Here is a 24,311-nt window from a genome sequence, read left to right as displayed (position 1 = left end):
AATGTTTCTCATTTAATCTGCAGCTCATCTGGCACAAGCCAACGTTTGCCTGGTCACGTATTCTGTAATAGAGTACTTAATTGATTCTTTTGCATTTCATTTCAACAGGGGTTTGAAATTAATCATGAACTTTTCCTTGTTCTCATTTGTGTGTCATTCTATTTGGAGGATGTTTTAAATTTATATATAATGTGGTTGTAGTCACCATTTACAGCTTGGTTAAAAGAAATAAATTAAAATGATTAAACACAGGGAGAGGAGAATTTACAGGGAATCTTCTTGTATATATTACAATGGATAGGCTGCTTGATACCTGTCCGTTCAGAATCTTTTAATTTTCTGTTTACTGGAGTAGGAGAGTTGTGAGGAAATAGAATTTCTTTTGTTATCGTTTGCCATCAGGTTTTTGTATGTAAATGAAAGAGAACACAGTAGTTTACAGAAATCATAGGGCACAGTGACAGAAAGGTCACTGCGCTACAGGTTTTATATTTTGTGCAGCAGAGGGCTGTATTTACCAACAGTAAGTGAATAGATGTTTATTGTTTTGTTTTTCTGTGGGGACTATGAGTGACTACACAGGTTATTTAATTTAAAAAATGTATAATGTTTTAATTCCATTTAAGGCTTAGCCAAACTTCTTTCACTTAGTGGTGTTTGTCCTTTGTTTTGGAGGACTTAATATTGTGATACTTGGTTTCATGGTAGCTTTTTAGTGTCTGTATCAAGGTACTGAAAAGGTAAATTCTTCTGGCACCTGAACCATTTCTTCTTTTCCTCTTTGAAGGTTATTCCTGTATGGTTTTGTTCATAGTGTGTATGTATGCTGTGCATGTAAGACTGGACTTTTTTGACCAGCAGTGGCCTTCAGGTCTGCGTGTATATTTTGCGTAGTTTTCTCCTGTCAACCTGGGGAGGTCTCTCTTACAGCTCCGAAATAGCCTGTTTACAACAAGACAACTGTGAAATGTCCACTTACTCTGTACATTGCAGTTTACAAAGTCTGTATACCATAATTCTGTGATCATAAACGAAATAGTGGTTCTTTATATTCATCTGTTACTGTGGCAACTTCATGCAACTGAAGCAGCTCTCGGTGCTTCCCTGGGGAGCACTGGCCATGAATGTTCATTCTGTTTGTTTTTCTAATAAACAGTACAGATAGGACGTGATCATGTTTTTCTCCTACCGTGCTCCTGCCTCAAGCCTTTCAGCAACTGAGTCCTACCTCCAGAAACACATAATTGTCACAAAGGGTAGGTAGGAAGATTGACAAAGGACTCTAGAACTGGCAAAAACTTGTTTTGGATTCTGAATCTCTGGTGTCATTATTTAAAGGAAATGGTTTTGTGTTACCAAGTTCCATCGAAGATCTTGAGTGTTATTTCCTTGCCCATTTCAACTCAAACTGTTTTAATCAATGATGTAAATAATATTTTTTGCCCAGGAAGGAATGTGTGACTATCTCTTTTGCCAAAGTATTAGAACAGCCTCATCTATCATCAGATCACAGTTGATTTCGGATTTTGCATCTGCTAGAATACCTATCTAGGAGGATAGTTAGTAGTCTGGTGAAATAAGCTGTGTTGTTTCCCTTGAGGAAACTGCTAACCCTTTTTCTGAGCCTAATCTAGCAGTTTAGAAATTGCTCAGGTAAACAAAACTTCAGTGCTACAGAGCAAAATTTGGGATTGGTATGGATGCCTGTTGTCTTGATTTGTCACAGACTTCATGAAGTGGAAATTTTAAAAAAGCACATGAATTTCCTTGGTTGCCAGTGCTAACTCATGTAGGAAAACAAGCTCAGTTATTCAACGTACCTGTATTTATTTGAAAGTCGGATGTCTAGAATTTCAGGTTCTTTTGCGCAGTGACTCATACAGTTTGAGATTTCTGTAAGAATGGAAAGCTTTTTGTGTGACGCTGTTGTAAAAGTGACATAACACCTGCTTTTTATTAAGTGTCATTGTCTATTAGACATTGTATTCTAGTGTGCAAAGATTTACACTCATGATACCAGAGCATGCTTACAATAAATGTCTTCTATGGTAATTTAATGCTCTAATATTTTAGCCATCGGTTAAATCTCAAATGCATTGCAGGGCAAATTTTTATTTGCTGAGGCTTTTGCTCACAGTAGAACTTATTCACTACAAGTGTACTGCAACTCTGTTTATGTTCTGCTAGAGCAAAGATGTAACTGTTTTTATCATGTTTCCATTTAAAGACTACTTAGATACTGTAATTTTTCTTTTCTGCATTTTTCTTTTCCCAGTGCAGTTGAGTTTAGAATGATTACCTTAAAGCTCTTTGTTTACATATCAGACACAGTGTTAATACATCTTTTGCTGTGGTTTAGGTTTAACATCAAGTATTTTTCACTTGCTAGTAATTTTAAATTTTTCTCTCTTGAGACCAGCCGCCTGATTTTATGAACTTTGGGAAAAATCATTGCACTTTTTTCCCCTGAGTAGGATGGTTGATTCATTATGGTAATTTAAAGAACAGACTTTTTTTCCCCCTTTCTGTAGATTTACTTGACACATTTTGAGTTTAAAAAACCAACCAAACCAACCTCCCCAACTTTTATCTCTCTTGGCAGGACATAAGGGGGAGTGGGAGCTGGAAATTATGAAACCATTTACTTTGCTTTTTAAGGTACCTAGAAAAGTCAGATTTGCAGAAAGATGTATGTGTGTGGTTTAAAGAAAGCCTAGTTTCCTCAGGAAATGGCATATGACTGTGCTGTCTCTTGCCAGTAACTTTTCAACCTATAGCCCAGTTTCATTTTCAAAAAGATATAAAAAATATCAGAGCCAACAAAGATAAACTCAAGTTTTAACATAATTGTGTGTGGGTGGAGGTGGCCCCAATTAGCCCCAATTAGTATGGCTATTGCGAGGAAGGCTGCCAGAGCATAGCCGTTTTATGTTCTTTTGGCAGGACGTTGCCACAGATGTGTTGCTCTGAACTAACCACAGCCTTCTCGTGGCAAGAGTGTCACAGAGGTAACGAGGGACAGAAAGTCCGCTGAGGTGTGGAACAAACACAGGGCCTGCTTCCCCAGGAAACCAGTTTTCATCACCTCTGCCCCTTGCAGAGTCTGTTCCAGTGCGTGTAAGAGGTGGTGGCTGCTTGCAACAGCCTCTGCTATCATGCGTGCTCAGTGCTGTATCTCTTTTCTTCACATTCTGAGAGATCATGAAGTCACATGCCATGCATAGGATGTGGCTGCTGCTTGGCTTAATTCTGGTGCTGCCTTACTCTCTTAGGAATGAGAAAGCAGCATCTTATCATTAATCTTTACCCTTATCAAAGAGCCCATACTGGAGCATCAGACTAGCAAGACTGAGCTCTTGATGCTTTTTATTGTTCTGCCACTTCTCCCAAACGATTGATTCATCACATTGCTGCATGTCTATTCTTTCTCAGCTTGAAGTTGTCAAGGTTGGGAGATCTGCATGCAGGGCTATTGAACAAATAATGCTGTCAATGAGTCTTGCAGCATCGTTAAATCGTTTCTGTGTTTAATGCAAAAGACCCCACTTTAGTTGGAGGTGGGGAGAGCATTGGATGAAGTGAACTCTTCATATCAGTTTTTCATGGACTCCTAGAACAGCATTTTTGATGTGTTTGGAAATTAAAAATGCTGTACTGAAAGCAAGACGCTATTTTATTAATCAAAAGATACAGTATAAATGATTGGAAAATACCCAGCGGCTTGGCTTCAGAAACATATTTCGCATATTCAAAAGTAGGACCATTTACCTTATGTTCCTGTCACTCTGATGGCTACCAACAGTAGTTCTGGTATCAGTGAGGGAAACAGTACATGATAGATGAGCGGAGGGCAGTGGATGTTGTCTACCTTGACTTAAGCAAAGCGTTTGACACGGTCTCCCACAGCATCCTCATAGGGAAGCTTAGGAAAAGTGGGCTAGGTGAATGGACAGTAAGGTGGATAGATAACTGTTTGAAAGACAGAGCTCAGAGGGTCGTGATTAGGGGCACAGAGTCTAGTTGGAGGTCAGTGACGAGCGGTGTTCCCCAGGGGTCAGTACTGGGTCCAGTCCTGTTCAACATATTCATCAATGACCTGGATGAGGGCATAGAGTGCACCCTCAGCAAGTTTGCTGAAGACACAAAGCTGGGGGGGTTGGCTGACACACCGTAAGGCTGTGCCGCCATCCAGAGAGACCTGGACAGGCTGGAGATCTGGGCAGAGAGGAATCTTGTGAAATTCCATAAGGGCAAGTGTAGGGTGCTGCACCTTGGGAGGAATAACCCGGTGCACCAGGACAGGTTGGGGGCTGAAAGAGACCTGGGAGTCCTGGTGGACAACAGGATGCCCATGAGCCAGCAATGGGCCCTTGTGGCCAAGGAGGCCAATGGCATGCCGGGGTGCATCAAGAAGAGTGTGGCCAGCAGGTGGAGGGAGGTCATCCTCCCCCTCTATTCTGCCTTGGTGAGGGCACATCTGGAGTACTGTGTCCAGTTCTGGGCTCCCCGCTTCACGAAGGACAGGGAACTGCTGGAGAGGGGACAGCAAAGGGCTACCGAGATGCTGAGGGGACTGGAACACCTCTCTTATGAAGAAAGGCTGAGGGATTTGGGTCTTTTTAGTCTGGAAAAAAGATGACTGAGGGGGGATCTTATCAACACTTATAAATCCTTAAAGGGTGGGTGTCAGGAGGATGGGGCCAGGCTCTTTTCAGTGGTGCCCGGGGACAGGACAAGGGGTAACGGGCACAAACTTGACCATGGGAAGTTCCACCTAAACATGAGGAGGAACTTCTTTACCCTGAGGGTGGCAGAGCCCTGGCACAGGCTGCCCAGAGAGGTGGTGGAGTCTCCGTCTCTGGAGACATTCCAACCCTGCCTGGACGCGTTCCTGTGCCACCTGCTCTGGGTGACCCTGCCCTGGCCGGGGGTGGGACTGGGTGATCTCCAGAGGCCCCTTCCAACCCTATGATTGTATGATTTTGCATCATCATTGATCAAATCAGTATCTGTTTGATCTCTTCCCTTGTGGTTTATGACTCTCTTACTTCAGCTGCTGTAGTAAGTACAAATGTTGTACCTGTGTTCTGGTGCTTTCTGTATTCAGACTGAAAAAGCCTGTTCTCTTGTTTTTGTAATTAGCAAGCTTTTCAGTTTTTGTAATGAAGTACTGCAGCGTATGCCTGCTTCCTAAACCTAATTAATATACCTCTTTGAAACCCAAATATATTATCTATCAGCAAGAGTAAGAGCAAAGATAAACATGCCCTAATTTGAAAGCATGGCATTAAAAACAGTTTCAGAGGAACCATAATAGTGTTGAATGTCTCAAAAAAAACCCCCAAAACCTGGTGAAAATACAGAATGAAGCGGTGTGCAGTTGTGCAACTGCTAACATTGCGCAGTGTAGCAAAAAACAATAACTAGTCAGTCTAAAACTATAGTTTCTGCATTATAAAGTGATACTATCTTGGAGAAAAAAAAAAAGATACTGTATTAGCTTATGTGATGAGACTATGTCAATATCTGCAAGGGCAAATAGCCCACAAATGTTTATCTATTTGAAAGCAAGTAATCTCTGGCAAATTCATATTAAAGACTTTTCTGATACGAGATATTACTCCTTATTCACAAATAACTGTGGAAAAACTTTAAAGTTTCATATACAGCTGGGTTTATTTCGTAGGGCCTTCTGACAATCTTTTCAGTAGGTGGTTTCAGTTCTGTATTAGCTTTTTTTGTGCTTGGATAGGAAAGTTTTGGTATGTATGGCACAAACAAAGCAGGAGTATATGGATTCTTGTTCATGTTTTTTCGAAAAGCAAGGTACAGCAGAGTGATCTCAGCAAGGTTGATAATATATTAAAATAATTAATTATTTGGGCTCTTTATTTATTTCTCTTAAAAAATAATGTAAAGAAGCATTGGATACTTATTAGCAGTAATTTTTCCTTGGTGGTGTGTACAAGTGATGTTTCTGCTTGCAGCTTTCATACATGGTTAGTTTTTGACCATTAAGCACTTTCATTGCATTTGTTTTGGAGGCATCTTAAAACAGGAAATCTGAGTCATAGGCCTGAAATTTTGGTTTGACTCTTGTCTTCTGCCTATATCAACATACACCAATACGTTTGAAACAGAGAGTGAAAGCACACTACAATGCAAACAAAATAACATAATTATTGCACTTGCTGCTCTGACATTGTGCTTCAGGCAGAGATTTTAGAAGGAAAGCAACTAAATACTTGTGTTAATTAAGGTAATTGATAACGAATCTCATAAATAAGGTAAAATATGAAGGCTATAGACCTTCCTGCATGGACAGGCAATCTCACTTTGAAAGAGATGAAAAAAATTACCTCCGTTGGTGGATCAACCCGTTACTGGTCTACTTTACAGCAAAATGCCATTTCCTGTCGGATCCACTGGTCTCACTTAACATGTTAATTCCTCTTTTTGCAGGAATTGTATTAATTTGGAAGGAACAAAAAGCAGAGGGGACTGTGTGTTCATCCATACAAATAAATTTCTACAAATCTCTCCACCCATAAGTGCACTTTTTAATGAATGTACTTTGACCTGGGACAAAACAAAAAATACACGCTTTCAGAGTCATCACTGGTATAACTGTAGAATTCTAGACTTGTCAAAGTTTTCTGTATGCTTTTGTAAAATGGTCTTGGGCTGAAGTTACTGTAATGTAGTTAGTGTATTTATATTGAAGAGACTAGAAAACATAACTTGTTGCTGGCAGAAGTAGAGATAAGTGAACATTTTCAGTCCTGGGTTGATATTTTGAATGGAGCTTTAATGGAATGATAGTTTCAACAGGTTTTTCTCCATTGCATTCAGGGGTTTCTATAGTAATTACTATGGCAACACTGATGCACAAAATGTTCCCACAGGAACCCAGCTGTGAATAATAGCTAACAACTGAAAACATTTTGCTTTTGCATCTCAGATTAAATATCCCTTCAGACGTGATGAAAATAGTGAAAGCGTGGGAGTTTTGCTTACTTAATAGGAAGTCATTCTACTATATAAAAATCCAGATATTATGAAAGGCGTGTTTGGCTTCAGAGTCCATGTACCCTATGAATACATTGCTGAAGTATCATCCCTCAGACCAATGAAGACCATCACGAACACTGGGTGTAAAATTTGGCACTGGCTTCAAATGTTCCATGTTATAAAGAAACTTCCAATGCCAAATCTGTAGTACGAAGTCTTCTGATCAGGATTTATAACTTAGCTTTTATTAACGTTATTATTTGTTATGTAAATGTGTTTACATAATTCTTGAAGATAAAACTATCTTGATAGCCCTCTGACCTCACTGTGCAGTGAAGATCAAGATCACAAAAGTCACGTGGTAGAGGTCAGTATTTGTTGACTTCAGTGTCTATTTATAAATTGCCTTCAAATACTCTTCTGATTTTTGCAGAAATAAATTTGTCAGTGTTTGTATTAAGCAGAATATTCTGATGTCAGAGGATGCAATATTTATTGAAACTGTTTGTTGTTAAATCTGGCTCTCCTTGTACGTGTAAACTGGCCTTTGTGCATATAGTTGCCTTGTTTGTATTTATTTCACTTCCACTCAGAACAAAGGGGGGACCAGTCTGGTGTTTATGATATGAATAAACTTTTAAACTTGAAAGCATTTTAGGGCTTGATTTGGTAGTTTTACTGTCATGGAGTAAGACAAAATGCTCATGGAGCTCAGAGGATGTATTGCCACAGTAAAAAGTCCTAATGAGTTGTATCAAACAAGGGAAACGAAGGTAATCAATATTGAAAGGACACTGCTAGTTTGTTTCAAGATCTAAAAAAATATATTAAAGCTGAATAAGAAAATTGTGAAGATCACTGTTAAATATGAGAAGAAAAAAGCTTTCTAAGCCCAGGGGGCCGATGGTTGCTCTTACAGTTATTTATGCAACTTAATTGGCATTACTGTGCAGATAGAAACGAAGACGAAATGGAGATGAAATCACTACTTGTTTTATTTGGGTTCCTGCAGTGTACAACCTGCTAATACTGCAAGGGAAAGTCTTACAAGTGAAAGTGTCTTCATAAATCTAGAAGTTGCATAGTTTGATTTTGATGACTTGTATGCATATATCATATATTGGTTTAAACTTTGATTCAGGGCCTCTTGTATTTCATTTTGGTGCACATAACATAACTGAGGTCAAAAAAAATTAAATATACTGGCAGCTTATTAAAGAAAACTGGTTGTATTTGGTACATAACTACCAAAAATGTTTGTTTATCTACAGATGTTTCGGCTCTGAGTATCTTAAATATTTTGTTAAGCATAGTTGTTTTTATTGTACCTGTTGATTTTAGTCACCTAATAAACTGAAAGTGTTCTCTCCCGGGTTTCATATTCCCCCAAAAGAAAAAAGGGTGTTCCATTGGCTGCTTACCTTTAAAACTGCACCCAAAGGAAAAAAAGAAAAAATCCTAAGTCACGGTACTTCAGATTTTTAAATAAAAAGCTCTAGAAACAGGGAATAGTTGTTTGAAAAAGTTGAAGCTTTTCCCTCAGACTTGATATAAATATTGAAACTCATTCCCATGGAATGTTTTATTATCGATGAATTCCTGACTTTTTTCACTTCTTAATACGCTGTTCTTTATTTAACTGGCAATGCTTAAAAATTGTTGGAGAAGTTCTGTTGCCCATGTTTTAGTTATGCCATAGTAAAATACTTGCTTGTGTCCTGAGCAGAGTCCCAGTATGCTGCGGAATTCAACCTTTGGTGAGATTTTTGTGTCCAAGTTATTGAACTATATGTGACAAAGTAGCTAAATGGAATTTGCCACCATAGCCTGCAATCCTTTAGGCATGGCGGAGGGCAGAACTAGTGTAGACATGAAATTATGTGGTATAATTTGACTTTTTTTGGGGGGGTGGTTACTGCATGCTGAAGTTAAGTCATGGGCGTGATTGCATACACTTGGAAAAGTTTAGTTTATGAGCTCAGTAGTGACAGGCCTGTGACAATTTCAGTGAAACAATATTCTGAAGGTTACAATCCTCTATAACAGATCGCATTTCATAAAAGCAGGTTTCCGTCCTTGACTGACTGCCTTAATGCCATGTCCTTGAGAGCAAGGTGTGAAAAGTATCATACAGCACTCTTTGAAAGGTGCACAGGAGGCTTTCACTTTTCAACACAGAGAAGCCTCTTAAGTTGGCTATAGGCTTAATGACATAACCATTCTATTTGACATTTGTGTTAGAAACCTACATTTTTGGCCTTTTTGGTTGAAATACAAGCTATAAAGCAGAAAAAGATAAAGTTGCAAATGAAGGGATAAGGAAATAGCAGTAAAGGAGTTTTAAAATCTTGTATTGGATTGACTTCCCCCCGAATGAGACTTGTTTTAAATAGTGTTGCCCTCTTTATTCAGTCCTTCTCCTTTTTCTAAATGCCTGTTGGTGAACCACAGGTTTGCAGGAATTCATGTTTACCGTCAGAGAGAGAGACAGATGATATGAATCCAAACAAAAAGGATTTTCAGAAAACACCCACTTCCTTTATGAAGAACATGATGTGATGTCACTTGAATGATCATTTTGAGGGTGTTAGTAGCTTCTCTATAGGCTAACTGAAAATGGTCTTTGGTTGGATTTCATGAACTGCTAAGAAATCCCATGTCTGCTTTCTCTGGGTGAACATTTTTGTTTCTATCTAACCAGTAAGTATCCAATCTTGCTAAACGAAGTGGATTTCCTATCCTTAGGCTCTCAATGAGAGCTTACTGCTATTTTGAAAACAAAATGGAATAGATTTGTTCTCTTTCCTTGAGCATGAATATATTGTGAGGTTTTTGCATGGAGGCTTACTTTTTCTGATTCTCTTATGATGGAGGCTATTTAAGCATTAGCATCAGATCTTTTTTCTCCCCGTGGACCAGAGGATCTTATCTGGATAGCTGACTGTAGGGTGCAGATGAGCAAACATTTCTTTTTAATGAGGAGTTGTTCTCTTCGTAAAGAATTTGGCATGTATTTGTGATACAGCAGTGGGATGGGGTAATGACTGAAAATTAACAAACATGTTATTGCCATTTCTCCTTCCTAGTGTTATTGAAATGCTATAGGAATAATTTCAGGCTGCGCATTCAAAGTGAGCCAGTGAATAATCTTTCTAATCGTAACTTTTGCAATATTCGTGAAATGTTGATATTTTGTTATAGAAACATAATGCAGGACTCTCTTCTCATCCTCCCCAGCATTAGTGCAGCCGTACCTCTGTCAAACAGCAGCAAAGCCTGTGTCCTCCTGTTGGCTAGTAGCCAGGGCTTTCTGTTTCAGTGGTGAACAGAGTTCGTGTATGTCAAGGGGGGGTGCTTTTATAGTGGTGTATATCAGACATAATTTATTGCATTAACCTGCAGTAGTTGCAGATGAAGAAATAAATTATGTTTAAAACTTTAAATCAAGCCTGCGTTTCTTCAGAAGATTAAACGTTACATCATTAGGAATTATCTGATTTTTAGATCAAAATGTAGAACTTTACTTGGTCTTCAGATTTTTTTTTTCCTCTTTCATAAAATTAGTAGTTATTTTTACAGGAAATTAATCAAATGCAGAAATGAAAAAATGCATTTTGTAGCTTCTTTGGGTTTTATTAGTGATGGGTTATATTACGCTGCTGTGCATTGATTCAGAGTATAAACAAACACGTTCCGAAGAAAGCATGGGAAAAGAGTAGGTGTGGGACAGCGCTCTGGCATGTGTACCTGCTTCAGTGATGCAGGCTCTCATCTGTGTGTATCCAGATTCACAAGGGCTGTTTTTCTTTCTTAAACGTTTATGACACATAGTTCATGATAGTAGGACAATAAAAGATTATGTTAGTATTCAGGAAGTCAGCCCAGCTAGTAAAAATCAATCTTCTAGTTTTTCCTTGGTGGATACCTTTGTTGCTGTCAAGGTAGTAAATGTTCAGTCTTGCATCTCTAAGTTCCCCCTGGCTCCATCCCCCCTGCCCAGTTATCTACCAGTAGTTGCTGTGGGAGCTTGAAGAGCTCGCGTCTGCAGGATTGAACCTTGGTAAATTAAACATACACACAATCTTTATGAGATGCTTTGCTTTTAGGAAGAAAAGCATATCAAGTAAACTCCATATGAACTTAAAACTTTTCTGAGCCAAATTCTACTGTGTTAGATTTGGTTTTTTCCTTCTGGAAAATAAATGAATTTTTCCACAATCTCCTTTTGGTTCCAAAATGCAGAGACCTAGTATAGAAGAGAAATAGTATTTGAGATTTCCAGTGGAGGAGTCAGTGTTTTTTATTAAGTAGGTCAAACCGTGGAGTTTTTTCTGTTTTAAAATCAGTATCAATGATACATTTATTTATTATCTGTAACTTAAAGCATCTAAGAGAATCAACGTCGTACAAAACTATTGTTCAAAGCTAAAATGCTCTTGTGTATCTCAGGCTTCACAAGGTAAACCGCTTTGAATTTTTTTTTTTGTGTGATTTAGTATCACAAATCTCCCAGTGTGTTAAAATAAATGTGCTTTTATGAACTGTATATTAGTGTACACTTTTGATAGGTTGAGCAAATGACATTACAAAGAACAGTTCTGAACAGTAAGTACTATTTATTATTTAACAGTATCTTCATAAAATATTCACAGCTGTAGTAACAACCTTTATTTTTGCAGATTGAAAAGAATATTTACTTAGTACAGCTTGTCTCTAAGTGGTTTGAGCTTTCCTTTTATTGTCTGAATGAGTATTCATGTAGATTTGTGAAATGCACTTTATCTTGAAACAGATGTACAGCTGAGTATTTTAAACAAAACACACACAGCTCGGATATTCATATGTAAGAAAACACTGTTGTAGTCAGTGATTCTGTGTGCAGAAAGGCTGCAGGATCGGATGAAGATGTAAAAGTTATGTGAGCTTAATATAAATCCTTCATTTACCTCATCGTCATGCTTCAAGACAGATAACACACTTCTTTTTGTTAAATGTAAAGAAACTTTAAAGCATTCAGTTCATGTTGTAGTCTCCAGGTTCCTTTATATACTTTTACTTATTGATTGTCATTATATAACTAACGTACAGCACCGTAAAGGTTGCACAAAAAAATTCCACCGATTTATTCGGGGGGGGGAACCTAAACAGAAAAACCTGCACATCTTAAGGACAAAAGCGTTATTTTATGACTTTTAATTCTTTTTCTTAGCATTGTCAACAAAATTCTGGGGAACATAGCTGCGTTCTATCCTGAGTTTTATGCAGAAAGACTAGTTATAGGTCCTATTCAATCTTTGCAAAACCTCTACTGTTTCACTCGTCTGTAAATGTTATTACTACTGGTGGCAGGTGAGAAAATTTTTTCCAAGTTTTAAGTTTCAAGGTACAATTGGAATATGCTAGGTATATACTTATTAAACTCAACAAAAATAGGCAACAAAATATAGGCAACATTTTTTGCAAAACCATTTTAAGAAAGATCAATGTTTTGTTTCCAGGCAAACCTTTATGATTATGCTGGTTTAATATGAAATACTGGGTTTTTTTCTGAATGCAAGCAGCAGATGGGACAACGCAAGCATACTAGAAGACAAATAATACCTACTTCAGTCTTGACGGAGATGCATGTTTATTTTTAATTCAGTATTCCACCGCTGAAACCAACTGACGTTTATCCTTAATTCACTTTAATACTTTATTAGTTTCAGGCAATATCTTGTCTTTATGGTATACAAACTTCTGTAGTACATACTTAGCTGTGAGAAAGAGAACATCTCTCTATCTGTAATAGTTTTTTATTTAATGGTTTATCTTGTTTCTTCTCTTTTTTTTTTTTCCTTCTTTTTCCCCCCTCTCCATCTCTACAAGTAGTTTTCTTTTGTAAAGCTTTGCTTTCTGTGGGTAGTGTGTAATACAGCCTTCTGTTACAAGAAGCATAGGGAGTTGATTTATTGTAACTAGCCTGATAAACAATATAAATTAACTCAAGTGTAGTAGAAGTGCCAGAACTTCATTCATGCTTACTTAGGACTTTAAGTGCTTCTCATGGCTCACAGAATCTGGGACCTTACAGATCTCAAGCTGATAATTCACTATGTGTTTAATTCAGTGGCCGTTTACTCTCCAGGCTACCAAATAGTTGTAGAAGCACCTTGGTTTAAGATAGACCAACAGCTCAGGGGATATTAACAGTGTTAAAAGTTCCTGCAGTAATAAATGTTTTGATCAATAAAATTCCAAATTATCCTTCCTAGTCATCCTAGGATCACTAGGAAACTAGCAGACAAGCAAGTCAGTATAGTTCAGTCACTCCCTCGTAAATGTTTCAAGGGATCTAAAGTACATCTGAGCTACTGAGATGTGAAGATGCCATTTCCAGGGCTTCTTTTGCCAGGGCTGGAGCTTAAAGTTCTGATGGAAGGTGAACAGTTAAAACTTCTGCTAAGGAGGCAGAGGGGGAGTTTGACAGACAAACAGATAGACATGGCTGAAAGCTGAGTGTCTTCACGGGCTGCCTTTCCAAGTGGCAGGCCTCCGCTTGCACTTTTCTCAGGCTGCGTGGACTCGGTTTCAGGCTTTTATTTCCAAGGTAAACTTTCCATAGCCATCTCCAAACCAGGCTCAGCGAACAGGTTCGTTGACCCTCTCCCTCCCACAGTCTGAAGAGTTCCTGTTAGTCCCACCTTCTAGTCTTTCATTCTTGAAAATGCAGTACTGGGCAGAAAATGTTTTGATGACTTTCAGATAAGTGAAAAAAGATCCCTCTGTAAGACAGGTCAAGTATTACAAATTACAGCTTTGAGATTACTGTTGCAAATAATTGTAGGGAGGAACTCCTCTCTTTCCCTCCTTTTCTCAGCCATGATCTAGTCTGTGGTCATCTATTTGATGTATTTCGAGAGTGTTAGTCACAGTGCTTCAGTAGTTTCTTTGATATGTTTCACCACCTTTTTAATTAACTCCTTTCGGTAAAACTGGCTTGTTTCATTAGGCTGCTGCACTTAAGGCTCTTTAATAACACTACAATAATATCAAAAAGAAAGGAGTTAGCATATCATTGTGAATAATAGGTTAATTCTCACCAAAATGGAGTAAGGTTCTTGATTGATAAGGAAGGAGGATACCTATTGTGAAAACTGGCAAAATGTAGATTTAATATTGTCTGCTGTCTGTAAAGACTGGCTGTTGTGTAGTCTGGGATGCTTTCAGTGAGTGGGAAAGTTACAGATTGATGATAACAAATGGTTACTCATCAGTCATCTTCTAGTGGATGGCCTTCAGTTTAGTGTAGATGAATGATACAACCACCGTTGCTTATTACAGAGTTCTCGGTTCTTGTTACAGAATGATTGTGGGGAAAGATAATTTTTAATGAAGTTTTCATTTCCCTTGTAACTGTTTTCGAAACTGTCATAAATCCTGCTATACTGAACTTGAAATGTCTTTTGTTTCCCCTATATTTATCTTAATTAAAATAGAGCTAGTGCAGTTCTTAGTAAACTGGGAAAATAAATGCATGAACAGAATTAAAATATCAAAGAAAAAAATGCAGAAATCTAAGTTTAAACATGAGATTTTTTTATTTTGTTAAGTGACTAAGGAGCACAACTGTATAGAAAGCTCACTAGTACTTTTTCGGGAAATCTGACTCCGGTTCTACTGTGAGATCATTTGTGAATAAAAAGGGTGTAAAACTCTTTTTTACAAGTCTACACAGACTGATAGTCTGTGTAATTCACTATTGTTAATCACATTTTTCTCTTTTCATAATGCAGTTCCAGTTCCAGTGAGACTTTTGGGTTAGAAATTCAGTTTTATAATATCTTGACTTGGAAGCTGTGGGAGGAGGATTTATTAGTGGGATCATCTTTAACACTAAAGTTTGTGCTTTATGCTGCCTTGTGCTTTTTAATGACTTTATCAATGTGCTTCAAATGTTGATTTTTCTTTCTGGTTGGCTGGCTGTTAGAGTGAAAAACTGAGAAGATTTATATCTGAAACTTTCATGTTACAAAAATGTCTCCATTGTCATGACTATAGTTTATTATTTGCATTATGTTGGTATCTGAAAATGTCTACTGTGATCACAGCTCTATGATGCGTTTTAATGCACATAATAAGAAAAATGTCCATACACCAAGTATTTTACACCAAAATAGAGAAGACAGAAAAAAGACAGAACTATTGCTACCCTGACTCCACAGAAAAGAAACAGAGGCACAGGGTGTTGGTGTCCTTCAGGAACTATAAGCAGCAGGAACGACTCCCAGGTATTTCATGTGTTAGTCCAGTGCTGCAACTGCAAAACATCCATCTTGTTATTGTTGGATGGCGATGTTTGACAGGCAGTGATTTAATTTGCTATTTTTTAACCGAGATTTTGTATTGCTGTTATTATTTGTGATCGCTTCTGTAATCTGTGTAATTGCATGGTTGGAGTTGCAGTGTGCTCAGCACTTAGGTCCCCCCGCCAAACTACTTGTTGGTTTGGTCAGCTTCAACAGGCCAGTCAAGCTTTGATCTGACTTCATGTGTAAAATCTCAGCAATGTTTGCCTACCTTTGTAAAGCAGTTTAAGATCTTACTGGTGAAAAGCACTTACTAAGAGGGAAGTGGAGAGATGTTTTGGTTACTTTTCAGAAATAATTGTACAGTGATAATTATAGGGTAGGGTTAAGGTTTTGGAATGAGTAAAAACTGGAGTCAGCTTCTCTAGTTTTTAGCGTCACACAAAGGTATGGCTAGCTTGCTTTACATCGGTCCTTTGCGTAGCTTCACTGCTAGGATTAAAGGCTCTTTAGTGTCCCCATCTTGTACAGCTGGCAGACTGCACCATCTTACATCACCTGACATAATTGCAGCTTCATAGACCCACACCGTTCAGGTCAGGGTTGTCTCTTCTCGTTGAAAATCAGTAGGAGTAATGAGTTGTTGTCAGACATCAAGTCAGTGCGTCTCTGAAGGCTTGTGAGGCTGCCATGTCCCTTAGCTCTCAGTCTGAATTAAAACATTTGACTAAACTGAAGAGAGAAGCCTGTCAGAAGTACAGCCAAGGAAATCTAAGGTGTCTTAGTACTTCAAGCCTGTGTTTTTCTTTTCTCCCTCAATTGTCACTCCATTATTGATAGAGAAAATACAACAGCTGAAGGTGTAAACACTTTTCCTTGTCTCATCTTGCAGGCCGAAACAACAGCAACAGAACAATTTTTCCTTGTTTCCTTCAACCAAAGGCTGGAATTTCAGAGGGGTAAGTTTGGTATTGTTTTGTTTATACTCTGTAACATTGCCTCCTGCTTCATCCTGTTGCAGTGTAATTGTCAATAAAACATGATCTGCAAGTACTAAAATTATGGCAAAACAATCATAAAATGGAACTTTTCATTTTGTGACCTCCTAAAAGGCTTTCTAAAAAAACAACTTTTGTTTATGTGATTGGCTGACTTATTCTGAGGGGTGGGGGAGATCATTTAATGTAAGTGAGTTAATGTACACTGTGATTTAAAAAGAAAAAAAATTTGGTGTGTTTTCCTCTCTAAAAATAAATCAGCAAAACTGAACTGATACGTACTGGTTTTTAGGTGCTCATTTATTATAGGTATTTGTAAAGTTACTTATTGAAAGCTTGTATATGCAAATTTTGCAGAAGTAGAGTTGGTGAATGATAACAAAAATTACATTAATTTCTTACAAGGTAGAAGGGAGTAGGTTTTATTTCTGTTTGGTTGGCTGAGGAAGGAAATATGGAAGCATGTGTGTTTCCACAGCAACTGAGTCAAAAGGTACATGAAAAACCAAAGCAAGTGAAACTGAGAACCTTGGTATTTGCTGGTGTTCGTGTCTGCATCAGGTTTCAGGAGTGTACTTCTTATGCAGGTTAATTTGCAGAGAGTTGTGTTGTCCCCTCTCTGTCCCCTGTTGAAAAACTTAATGTGATGGTGGCAGTGCTCAGATGGCAATGGTGTGTCTGCCGTGTGTGTAAGTACTGTAGCAGGGGATACCGTCTAGGAGCAGGAGTTGCTGCTGCATGTTGTATCTTAAGTCATAGTGTTACTGCAACCTTTGAGTCAAAGGAAGGTCTCTTCTGCCTTGCAGACTTCCTTTGGTGTAATAAATTGCCATTACCTGTAGTATGGACTGACTTATACTGAATCTAAAGAGTTCAGTTTTGTATTCAGGAGAGTGTATAAATGTGATTTCTCTGAGTTTCTTCCAACAAAAGATTTAAGTAGAGAAACATTACTTAAATGCCATGCTGAAAGGGTAAATGACATTGATAGGTTTCCTGGTCTGTGTTGGTCATAATATGATAACCTTCATTAAAACAAAAAATACTTTCCACAGTATCTGATACAGAGTCTTGCATTCTAATTTGGTATTTTGAATAGAGCATCCACTGTTGCTTACTGTGAGCTTTTTGTTTTCACCATCTATTTCTTACATTGCACCATAAAACTATAGGGATGAAGTTGTCAGCATTGCAGAAAAGGTAGTTCCCTCACAACAACACTGTTGAGAATGCAAGGAAAATACCAACAACTTCTGATCTGTAGAATAGTTATAAATTTCAGAGCCGGTTTAAAAGTAAAATTGACTTCAGTATTTCTCCAAATTCTCAACTATGCTGGAAAAGAAATCAAGGAAGAGTGATGTAGGTATGAAAATAGTAGGAAGAGTGTTGTAGGTATGAGTTGTAGCTGGAGAAACAGTGATCCCACGTTCAGAGAGCAGCAGCTCCATGGGAGTGAGGGTCTGGGGTTGGTAAGTGGGGCAGCTTGAAGTCAGTGATCCAGGCTGGATGGCAGAGGTGGACTGGGCTAACACACGAAGAACAGAGAACTGGAGAGTAAAAGACTCTGGAATCAAGAGGAGAAATCAGCAACCTGAAAGGAGAGGAGACCGGAATAGGTATTATGTATAGCCTGATCAGAGAAAACAGGCAGTGAGTAAAGGATCTTCAGAGTGCTTCGTTCATGTGTGGAAATGAAGATCTGTGAAAGTTGTCTGCCACCTCATTTTTAAGGAACTTATTGGGACACTAACGCAGATGTCAAGTTCTATAGTTGTAATATTTCATAAAAAGCATAGTTGGAGTTAATAGTTTGAAATAAACTACTACATCAAGGGAAGAACCTGTATCAGTTGTTCACTTGATCTGTTTAGATGCTGAAACCATGACAGCTGAGCACTGGACAAGAGACCTAAGTCTCTGTTGATGTTTGCAATGTGTCAGCATCCGCTTTATTTTGATGGGTGGAAAAATTTTTTTATGAAAAGTCCAATGAGCAGACTTGAAGTCACAAAGGTTTTCATGGTGAGTGATAAAAGGTTAACTTTGATGTCATTTCTCAAACAAGAGTGAAACCTTATTGGGTAAAAGAACGAAATTAATATTGACAGTGGAGCGGTGCCATGCTTGAGTATAGCAAACAAAGCTCTGGAGCTGACTTATTCATAGCATAGATGTTTAAAAAAAACAAAGCTATTTCTGTATTACAGACTATAATATAGGATCATTTCAACAGTTGCAAAAAATAAAAGAGAGAAAGTGGTTAAGCACATAATTGCAATGTTGTGTTCATCTACCTATTCTTGCTTTGCCGTCAGTTCACTGGTTTTAAATGTGTCTGTATCATGCTGATAAAGTGTGCATGTTAAAGCATCCTTGAACGTACACCAACGTAAACCTCAAAGTAAGATAAGGAAGGCCAAGATGCTAAACATCTACCAAGGAAACTCCTCGGCACTTCTCGTTTTCTTTCCTTTCTTAAATTTATTTTATCAGAAGAAGCTTTTTTCCATGTTGAGCAGCTCTTTTGAGCCCCATGGCTAGAGATCATGTTTAATTTTCTCAATGGGGATTTCCATGTCAAGGTGATATTATTTATGTGTTTCTACTAATGCTGTCATTTTTAGATATTGGTAGCAGTTACTTTAGAACTTTGGGCAGTGTTTAGGGAGAGTTTAGTGTCAGTGGGGGGAAGGGAGTTTATTTTGATTTAAAGTAACAATAATAACAACAAATAAATCCTGGTTTAGATGAAATTTAGTCTTAAAGTTACCGTGCAATCTGTGTGCAATCTCTCTGCTGTATGCTCCTCTTGCATATACATATGAGACATCAGGTTAATTTGGTCTTTGAAGAGATTGTACAGTCAGGTGTCCAGCAAATAGAGTATTTTAGAGGAAAGGTATTTGTAGTGAGAATTGTAATTGCAGAGGAAGAAACACAGAACCTGTGGAGACAAGAATATTGCAGACTGGAAGGACAGCGTAATGGGAAAAGCAGAACGTAGGAGATTAGGTGGTGGATGTGGCGCTTGGAGTAGAAAAGGAATAAAGCAAAGGAAGCTACTGGGTATAGGACTGGAGAGGGAAAGAGGAAGAAGCAGCAATTTGGGAATAGGGATAGTCAGGATGGGGAAAGCAGGGAGCAGTGAAAGAGGTAGTGAGAGAGAGAGAGTGGAAGCGGGGTAAAGTGTGGAAATGGAGGAAAGCTAGTGAGAGTGAAAGCAGAGAGATGGAAGTATGGAGTGGAGGCAGAACTCTTCTATAAAACACGACAGGCTTATCAGTTCAGCTTTTGCAAATACTGACTCCAGGAAGAAGAAGCAGCCATGTGGATGGGGAGTAGTTTGTGGCCAGGGCTTGGTGAGGAGAGAGGCGTGAATATCACATGGGATGGGGCAATTCAGAGGCAGATCAATAGTGTACACAAAGAAAAAAACAGCACAGGTCTTTGCACAGAGGTTGGTATTAATCCTATTTTTGCCCTCTCTTCTGTTTGCCATTAACTCTTGCTCTTTTTCTTCTCATCTCTATTCCACCCTTCCCTTAAAAGCTTGATGCAGATAGAAGGCTTTCCTCAGCACTGCTGTTTGGTGCTTACACAAGAGACAGCAGTTTAATATGGTGCTCCCAGTGTCTATGGAAATAATGTGTTGTATTGCCATGTAGGGTGGGAAACAGTTTTATTTAATAAAGCATCCCATCAAATGAGGTTTACCTTTACAGTCATGCACATGCAGTTAGGTGCCAGGATTAAAGCTTCTGTGGTCGTTTATTAGTTATGATATAGTTCTGAATTACACACTTTTGTGCTATTTTTTTCCATAGTAAGAGTAGTCAGGATTATTTATAAGGAAGTTCTGAATTCAAGAAGACTAAGAATCTCTCCTGAGGAGTTTCAGATTTCAGCTGCTTTATTTGGCTCCTTTCCTGCTCCCTTAAAATCACCCACTTTCCCTTTTTGACAACAGGATAATTTTGTAGACCGCCATAGTTATGTGAATGATGGGCTTGTGTTACTGAAATTCTTTAAATGATTTTTTTTTTTCCCCCTAATGACGTATTTACGTGCGTTTGCAAAAGCAGTGGTACATAGCAATCCCGCTGTTCATATGATGGCATTTCAGATGGCTATGAAGACACTGCCAGGCAATCAAAAGAAAACCGGTTACCTGATTAATGAAGAATATTGAACTTGTAGGTGTAACTGAAGAGGGTGCTGGCTTTGTCTCTGCTTGTTTTTGATATTTCTCTCTACTGTTCCACCAAGAGGTAGCATCATTTCCTGCATATTTTAAAAAACATCTGAACCATCATGATGGTTTCTCTACTTTTCTTCCCCCCCCCCCCCCCAGATTTGGCTGAAGAACTTTAGGCTAAAAATATAAATAAATAGTGAAATCTAAACCAACACTTTCTACTTGAAATATTGTGAGGCATATGTTTGGTGTGCAGTTGCCTGAAGATTGAAGAGAATTTACTGCAACTAGTCTTCTTCCTATTTCTTCCTTTTTTTGTTTCCTTTTGAGTTTTGCAGAAGCATTTAACCAAGCTGCAGATGTGGTCACCTGTGAGGAACGCTGATCTAATTTATGAGAAGCCCCACATAAAAATGTGCTAAACATGCTGAAAGTCAATTTTAGATGTGTAAGTGGTTTCTTTGCTAGTTTTCCTGCAAGCGTGTGGGGAAAAAGGTACCTTTCATGCCAAATGGGAAGAATTCCATACTTTTCAGACAGTACTTACAAAATAGTATGTTTATTTTGTGCAGGTTGGCAGATTTCAGTTATTCCCTTCAGGGTGCGTGAATCTAAACAAGATAAAAGTTGCTAAGAGAGAAGTTCTTTTCTAGCTTTAACTTGATGATTAATTACATAAATTACATAGTTACATACTACCACAGGAAGCACCTCTTTACTTTTGCTGAATTCTGACTGGTTTTACTTAATGTCTGTATCCACCGATACTCGTTTGCTTAAGCAATTATGTTATCTGTAACAGACACTTATTAAAAGCGGTGTCAGGCAGGTCTTTATTTGTACTTGTTGAAGCAAAATTATACACGAATGTCTCTAGATCAAATGTGCTTAAATACCATTATCTCATAGCATGGCCAATGTGATTTTAAAACACAAGTTATCATGTACATTAATAAGCGTAGGTGGTTTTCTGTTATTTTAATGTACTTGTATTTTGTGTGCACAATTTAAATAGCATCCTCTGGAGAGGAGAAAAAAAAGTTTACTTTGCATTATTGAAAGCATAGCTGTGCGTGGGATAATTATACCTAATATGACTTAACAGTCAGAAACTAGTTGTTCATGTGTCCCAGAGAGACTCCTCCTCGTGGGGGAGTCCCGCGGCATCCCTGCTCTGCCGTGCCTGCGCCGCTGCCCTGCGCTCCTCCATTGCCCTCTGGGGAGAGCTCTTCTGTTTCTTCTACACGAGAGGTGCTAGGTGGATGCTTGAGCCCTGACGCGTCTCATCCCCCTCTCTCTTCCTTCTTCCAGGGGGTTGCAAAAACTCTTCTGTTTCGACTGTAATTGCCCCCGCACTTCTCTTTTACTGTCTTTGTTCTAGCTTTTCTTCTGCTTTTGTGGACGTGCTGTTGTGCCTCTGTCCAGCCTTGACCTTTCTTGGGTCAGAATGTCTCAGATACCTGGTATTAGAAGTGGTATGAAGCAATTTTATAGGTCTTTCTGCTTTAGTGTATTAAAAGATGGATGCTGTAAACATATCAAGCCTGTCTAAGGAGCTCAGTAGAAGCTGAGTTTCTCTGTAGCCTTGCAGTTCTTTCTTTGGAGCGTGGCAGGGAGCAGGGAAACTTTACTTCAGGCTGGTGGTAGCAACAGTGTAGGGGACAATAGGAGTGTTAAAAATTCCCTTCCATGATACACAGTTTTTAGTTCAGACTACTAGAGCTTATAAACTGTAGTAAGTAGACAGCCTGGACACTGATTTTTATTTGTAAAAGAGCTGATTTTGATGTCTGCCTGTTTAATCTATGGGCGGAGTTTTAAATGTTTTAGCTTATTATTGGTTTTGTTTTTGAACAAACCATTGGAACTGTTGTTGATTAGTCACAAGACTAATTTCTCTTGGAACAGCAAGGTTTATGTTGGCAAACAAATAGAGATGCTATCAGAAATTCATTGTGTGGCATTTGCGTAACTGGATAGTAGTCAATTCCATCTGCAGTTCCAAAACACACATCAGAATTCTTATATTCTTAATGTATACACTGAATTTAAATAGCAATTCAGTGTGACCAGTTAGAAAATTTTGAAGAATTCAAGAATTCCAAACTGATGTGCTGACTCAGCATGGTTTAATTACCATGATAATTTCTATCCACAACGTGTGATGTTAGGTTAGTTATGTCAGAATGTTTTATTTGAAATTCCAGCAAAACATCATTTGTTGATATATTAGTTCTTAGGTCTGTGGTAAATGGCTGTATCTTTTTGTAGGATCAATGGGTAGTGTAAATTCCAAGGTTCTTTGCATACTGTAGCACTTGAACTTGTGCTGGAGAGACATCTATGAGTTATTTACAGATGAGTTAGTTATAAAGGAGAATGATGCAGGCTGCCCTTTAGACTTTGCCAGATCTCTAGTAGTTTGTGACTCAGGTAGAAAAACCTGTGCACGTTTTGTGAGCTGTTTATTGCTCTTGAGGTGTAGAGAGTACTGTAATGCTTAGGAGTTTGCAATGTTTTCATTAACTTAATTCAGTGGCTGTTTTATTAAACTTTCACAGTTTTTACATCTAAAATCATCTATGAGTTAAGTATGTAGCCATTAAGCCTGTCCAATTACCTAGTTTACAGGGCTGCTTTTCAGTTAATTACATGCTGGTTACATAAAGTACACTTTAGATTATATGTTTCTTGGGGCAAGAATTTTGAAGAATGCTTATAGAGCACGTGGCTAATGCATTCGTGAAACGAAGACACTGTCATAGGCTTTTACATCTGCAAAACTTTCCCATCATTATTTGTACTGTACAAGGTAGGTATTCTGTTTATTAAAGCTCGGTTATTCAAAATACTGCGATATCTCCCATTTGTAAGGATTTCGTATAATTTCATGTTTAACTTTTCACAGAATAGATATTTTCTTGAAAAATACTTTCTGCAGTCATTCTGTTAATGTTGTAGGGCTTTATTTTATGGATCTTTGTAAGTGCTTTGTAACAAGATTATTTTTGTTCCGGGTGTGGTTTGTTATTTAGAGTAGAAATATTCTGAATATACTGCAAACCCATCACACCGGCTATTCTGCACATACAAACAATACTGAGCTTGAAGCAACATGTGATAAAGCAGATAGGTCCAGTTGTCATTCTCTTAGGCTAAGTTTGATGTTCTGTTATATAGCAGATTTCCTGTCTTTAATCATAGAGTGGGTGTTACCTTGTACTCCTGCTGTCATTTACTGTTCTTTTCTTTGTTCAACAGCAGATGAACTTGACCCCTGTGCAGTTTAACTCAAACCAAACTCTGCCCATTTCTTTGTATTTGTTTCCCCCCACCCCACAAGTGGCTGCTCTTTGAGAACACGTGATGTGAAATGACTATTTCCTATGACTTTGTTTCAGAAATTTATAGTGGTTAACAGGGTAATGCTGTCGTCCAGCTGACCTTGATGCCACTTGGTCTGAGAAACCAACATTTTGGAAACCATTTTGAACTACATATTGGTATTGTATTGATGCTACACTATTTCAGATTAGCAATTTTATTTTAAAATGACTAGTGGACATGAATGGTTGTACACATGGACTTCAACTGCTTTTTTTGGTTGTGTTTACTAGTTATGATACTTGCAGTAGAACTTGGTGTTATTATAACGTGTTACAAATATGTGTTATTAACATCACTCTTTACTTTTTTTTATCAAATCATTGTGATGGTCTGTTGCCTAATTTCCTAGTGCTCATACTGTAAAAACTCACTGGTCAGTCGAAGTTCATTGTAAAAGTTTCGGATTTTGCAGTGCTTAGGTAGTACTAT

The 24,311-nt window shown here is 38.2% G+C and overlaps 1 protein-coding gene across 4 annotated transcripts in view; it reads left to right on the top strand.

Annotated features, from left to right (window-relative positions):
* ARHGEF3 (Rho guanine nucleotide exchange factor 3) overlaps positions 1–24,311 on the top strand; it is a 138,590-nt gene that overhangs the window by 27,514 nt on the left and 86,765 nt on the right. For all 4 annotated transcript variants that reach the window (XR_008468689.1, XM_054216163.1, XM_054216164.1 and 1 more), the window contains exon 3: positions 16,192–16,258. Coding sequence is in view for 3 of the 4 variants with exons in the window: in XM_054216163.1 (XP_054072138.1) it covers positions 16,192–16,258 (67 nt within the window). In the remaining variant the exon portion in view is untranslated. The remainder of the gene's footprint in view (positions 1–16,191; positions 16,259–24,311) is intronic.

Source organism: Rissa tridactyla, chromosome 10 (genome assembly GCF_028500815.1).
Source record: "Rissa tridactyla isolate bRisTri1 chromosome 10, bRisTri1.patW.cur.20221130, whole genome shotgun sequence".
In the NCBI taxonomy this organism is placed as follows: Eukaryota; Metazoa; Chordata; class Aves; order Charadriiformes; family Laridae; genus Rissa; species Rissa tridactyla.
This window is presented reverse-complemented; position numbering and strand designations above follow the sequence as displayed.